Here is a 5,154-nt window from a genome sequence, read left to right as displayed (position 1 = left end):
CGCTCACTCTCTCGCTCGCTCGCACTAACATACTATATGAGCGGCTCGTATTGTCCCCTTTTTCGCCGCCGTCACCTGTGTCGATGTGTTGCGTCGCGTGCGCATGTGTATATGCGTATGTATACATCATGACACGATCGCAGCGGCAGCGCTGGCTTGTTTGCGCGCGCAACTTGCGAGCGAGTTTTTGAATAACCGCGCGAGTATGATATGCGCGTGATAGTGCAGGCGGCTTAGAGCAGTTTTTTCTTTTCTTCCTCCCTTCAAGCTTCGGGATTGATGAGTGAATAATTATAACTATGCAGCCCACTTTGGGTAGAACTGATATATAGTTGCAACCTCTTGTCAACGACGACTTGTATAAACGACGGTTTATCAGCGACGTGAATACATTTCTTGGGTAAACAATGTAACTTTCAGTAGTAACAGTCAGTGCTACGAAGCAAGCGTAGTTTTGCACGCAGATCTGCGCGTCGCGATCATACGAACTTGGAGACATAGGCGAAAATTGGAACATTGGACCATAGTGCATTTAGATACTAATTGGAGAAAGCGTGTCAGCCCCGTGTGGATATGAATGCCCGAGCGTAGCGTAGCTGAATGGGTTTATTTTTCGAAAGAAAAATCCTACGCCCAGCCCAGTCGGTGCACGGGCTGTCAAAAATCAATGATTGAGTTTCGTTCCCGAAGGAAGCACTACTGCAAGCGCACAGGGATGGATCGAAGAACGACAAGTCCGCGTGAATCGATAATCGAGTGGATGGGGAGAGACGAAAGTTGATTCGATGGCGCGCCATCGCACGGCGGAGCTGAAACCGTCAGCTGCATTCCCACGCTGACCGTCGAATATTAAAGTCGTGGTAGTTTTCGGGCCGTCAGCGTGGATAGCGAGTTGCGAGAAGACTCGCTGGAAAAGGCTCGGAGCCTTTATCGATCGCGTTCGGAACAAATTGGATTTGAGTTGATTCGGGTTATTAAAAGCGAGCGAACCAGTCTAGCTGGCGCGCTGGTCGTACCGGGTGTAACGAGGACGAGGGGATCCCGGCCGAGCGGCGAGCCGAGAGCGCAGCACGTTCGGCTCGCGCTCGCGCTCGCGCGGAATCCTCATCGCGAGCTCGCGAGCCGCGTTGACCGATCGCCCTCGCTATAGGTAGTCGCGACAGAGAAAAAACAGCCGAGCAGCAATGGCTTACGCAATGATACTCATCTGTCTATAATTAAAAAAGCGATCGTGCGGCACATCGACGGTGGCAGTGGCATCAGCAGTCGATCGCGAGTAGGATCATGCGATCAGATGATCGGGGAGGACGAGGAGTCAGCGTCAAGGTCGGCTGCCGTGGCCGCGGCCTGCGCGCAAGTGGACGTCGAGAAACTGCCGCCGAGGCTGATCAATCCGCTGGAGAGGCGGCCGCGATGGAACGGCCGACACGTCACGCCCATGTCGCCGCACCAGCTGATCGACGGGCGCATCATAAGGAGCTCGCTGCTGCTCAACCGGAAGAGGAAGAAGAAGCGAACCCTGAGGTTCCCCGACAACGAGGTGGCCGGCTGCTTGGAGCCTGAAAATCCGTGGAAATTCCGTGAGTGGGGCGCCCTTTGCTCGCGAGGCCTGAGCCGCGACCGCTCGCGACGATCGCCACTTGCCCACTCGTCGACTTGTCGATCGCTCGAGGCGATGGTCCTTGAGCGCGAGCCAATGGTCGGAGGCGCGCGCGGCGCGGCTCCGGAGCTGTTCGAGCCGTTCGGCGCCGTCGCCGTTCGCGCCGATGAGGCGCGCCCGAAAATACGCGGCTTCGAGCGGATCAAGGCCAGCGCGGACGCGGCGCCGTTGAGCGCTAGCTCGTCTTTTTTATATAGAGCGCGCGCTTTCACAACACGCCGACGCAAGCTAATTATAGGCTCGCGGCAATCCCGATCGCCGCGAGAAGCGCGACGGCGCCGAGCAGCGACACCAGCGTCAAATTCTTCGGAGGACGTTTGATCGGCCTCGAATCACGGACCCCGATGGCACCCGCGCCTCGACGGACCGTCCGCGAGGCCGTCCCTTTCGAAACACATCTCGAGCTCGATTGCGTTCTTCGTATTCGGATCGGACTGGCGCGTGTCCCTCGCCCGTCGCCGAGGGGAAAGCGCCGGTCATCGCTTCTGCACGCAGGCCAGCACCCGAATCGAGATGCAGCGCTGGCCGCCTACAGGGAGGCCTGCACCAAGCACAAGGTGTCGCCCTTGTCCGCCGTGATGTTCCAGGTGAAGGTAGGGTTGCTCTCTCTTTCTCTCTCTCTCTCTCTCTCTCTCTCTCTCTCTCTCTCTCTCTCGCTCTCGCTCTGTTCGGCAGTCGGCGAGCAACATCGACGACCGCTGCGAGGAGCTGGACTTCCGCGGCACGAGCCTGCACCAGAATGACTGCGAAGCGCTGGAGGAAATATTCAGGAGGATACTGTTCTACAAGGTGAACTTGGACGGGGCCATCGCGGAGGACAATGTGAGTAGAATGCCGAGCGGATCGCGGGCCCGAGCTGACACTGTACGACTGGTGCAGAGCGCGGAGGTGCTGTTTCAAATATTCGAGTTCTACGAGGCGACGGCGCACCTGGACCTGTCCAACAACAAGGCCATCGGCAGCTTCGGCTGGCAAGCTTGCAGCAGAATGCTGAGAAAGGTAAGCCTCCGCGGGCCTCGCTTCGCGCCGCGCCCAGCCCGGCACGGCCTGATAGCCTGCGCTCCCCACGCAGACCACCTCGCTGAAGCGGCTGGACGCCGCGAACGTGCGCCTCACCGAGGAGTACATGATCGTGCTGAGCCGCGGCCTGCGATACGCCTACCTGTTCGTACTGAGACTCGACTCGTGCCGACTCTCCGGTCGACTGCTGGAGCTACTAGGTGGGTCGTCGTCGCCTCGCGCCTTGCGCCTCCGCCTGATGTGTCCTTGCGCTCGATTTGCCTGTCCGCAGTCATAGCCCTCAAGTTCAACATGGCCCTGCGGCAGCTCTATCTCTGCGGCAATCAGTTGTGCGGCGGAGACTGCCTCCAGATCCAGACGCTGCTCAAGTTCAACTGCCGACTGTCCTACCTTGACCTCAGGTAAGCCGCGTCTGCTCGTCACCGCTCGCCGCTGACCGCTCGCCGCTGATCGCTCACCACGATGGCTTCCGCAGTGACAACTTGATTGCCGACGACGGCATCTACTACGTGACCAACGGACTCACGCACCAGCTGCACTTTGGCAAGTTCAGCAAGTCGAAGAAAGGCCTGGAGAGCCTGATACTCTGGAACAACCAGCTGACCAGGCGATCGGCTTGCCACCTTAATGCCGCCATTGTAGGTAAAGCACTTGGTCAACTTGAGAGCAGAGCGCAGAGCAACGAGCGACCTGCCATGGCTGCTTTTCTGTTCACTGTGTAGAAGGCCTGCAAAACACTCAAGTACTTGAGCCTCGGGGCTAATCGGCTCACCGACGACACTCTCATGGATATCAGGGACTCGCTGATGGGCAACGACGTGCTGCTTAAGCTCGATTTGCGCTCGGCCGAGATCACTTGCTTCGGCTGCTCCGAGCTTGCCAGAGTACTGCGGGTCAATAGTGTTCTCGAGGTCAGCTCGCTTTCTCTCTCGCTTTCTCCGTCGGTCGACCGCTAAGCTCTTCACCCTTCACCATTCCTTCGTTCGTTCGCTTGCAGAAGCTGGATCTTCGAGACAACCCGATCTACAAGGTTGGCGTGCAGCACCTCATCGACGTCGTGCAGTTCAACAGGAACCTCACGGAAGTGAATGTCGACGACAAGTCGAAAATCAAGACGGTTCGTTGGAAAGCGCGCTCTGGCCTCTGAGCAGTGGTCCCATTTCGATATTCCTTTCATTTTTCCTCTTCTTTTCTTTTCTTTTCTTTTCTTTTCTTTTCTTTTCTTCACAGACAACCAGAATAAAAATGAAATACAGTGACATGGCTAAGCAACTGCAGAGTTTCTGCGAAAGCAACCGACAACTTTTGAAACAAGAGGGTATGCTTTGCGCTTTCGATTTGTCTCGCAAATCTCACACTGTCTGTACTGCATATCGAGTAAAAATCGCGAATGTCATTCTTCTCAGAACTGTCCAGATCCGAATCGGACGAGGAGGACGAGAACGACGATGACGATGACATATTCGGCGAGGACGAGCTGGACAATTTGGAAGAGCCGCAAGAAGAATTGCCAACCGAGTACAAACGCTACGTTACATGGAAAATATAGATTATACAATAATTCATAGTTTTTTATCGATCCAAATTCATTTTTTAAACTCAACTTAACCATCCTTTTATTCATAGAAATCGCTCATTTCACGAAACTATGAGCATTCATAAATATTACCGCTCTTTCCATTGATTCAAGTCGAACACTCATCACTTTCTTCATTACATTTTAATAATAAATAAAGAAATATATTTTGCAATAAATAATACAACACTTTATTTGCATTTACCTTCTTGAATTACGTTTTATGTTATATTATACTACCGTCTACTTAATTGATATCTCTGTTTGACTATAGTATTTTGAAATTTCATAAAAACGCGCCATTTCTACCAGTCAATAACCACATCAATTTATTGATTCAATAGTACTGACTTTTATAGGTTAGAAATCATAAAAGCTCTCCAAAAATAATGGACACTGAGTAGTACCGCGGAACAGACGTCTTCCCCATTCCGTACAAGCGCTTGGCTCTCCCCTATAGGGCCTTGGGCCCTTGCCCCTTGCGCACTCGGACATTGCGCGGTACATCCGGTCGTCGTATCCGTCACAATACTAATTGACATTGATCAGTTACTTCATTAACGACAATATTGACATTCTCCTTGTGACGGACAGATCTGTGTATAAGGACCGATGCGAAAACAGCCCGACACAAATAATATTTTATAAAAAAAAATGATCACATCTCACGTATGTCTAATTGTACTTCTCAAAAAAATAATTATTTGTTATTGTACCATTATCTTTAGGTCAGAAGTACAATTAGACATACGTGAGATGTGATTATTTTTTTTTATAAAATGTTATTTGTGTCGGGCTGTTTTCGCATCGGTATATAAGGCCCCGGACCCGATCCCATAGGTAACGTATATATATTAGATGCGGACGGATACGGACGCGAATCGCAACTGTAATAACA

At 52.6% G+C, this 5,154-nt stretch overlaps 1 protein-coding gene across 5 annotated transcripts; it reads left to right on the top strand.

Moving 5' to 3' along the window:
* Nucleotides 1–994: 994 nt before the first annotated feature.
* LOC131672000 (protein phosphatase 1 regulatory subunit 37) lies at nucleotides 995–4,421 on the top strand. Of its 5 annotated transcripts, none has more exons than XM_058948893.1 (12): nucleotides 1,004–1,150; nucleotides 1,227–1,580; nucleotides 2,156–2,253; nucleotides 2,336–2,482; nucleotides 2,540–2,659; nucleotides 2,715–2,880; nucleotides 2,952–3,081; nucleotides 3,156–3,318; nucleotides 3,403–3,591; nucleotides 3,678–3,797; nucleotides 3,911–3,998; nucleotides 4,087–4,421. In XM_058948893.1, exons 2-12 carry the CDS (start codon nucleotides 1,295–1,297, stop codon nucleotides 4,227–4,229), a joined length of 1,650 nt encoding a protein of 549 aa, XP_058804876.1. In that variant the 5' UTR covers nucleotides 1,004–1,150; nucleotides 1,227–1,294; the 3' UTR covers nucleotides 4,230–4,421. The 5 variants fall into 5 exon arrangements, with proteins under 5 accessions (XP_058804875.1, XP_058804876.1, XP_058804879.1 ...); XM_058948896.1 differs by having other exon boundaries at nucleotides 1,011–1,150; nucleotides 2,733–2,880; XM_058948892.1 differs by having other exon boundaries at nucleotides 995–1,150; nucleotides 2,540–3,081.
* Nucleotides 4,422–5,154: the final 733 nt, after the last annotated feature.

This window comes from Phymastichus coffea, unplaced genomic scaffold (assembly GCF_024137745.1).
Source record: "Phymastichus coffea isolate CEN01 unplaced genomic scaffold, Cenicafe_Pcof_1.1 PCOF00140, whole genome shotgun sequence".
Classification (NCBI taxonomy): Eukaryota; Metazoa; Arthropoda; class Insecta; order Hymenoptera; family Eulophidae; genus Phymastichus; species Phymastichus coffea.
This window is presented reverse-complemented; position numbering and strand designations above follow the sequence as displayed.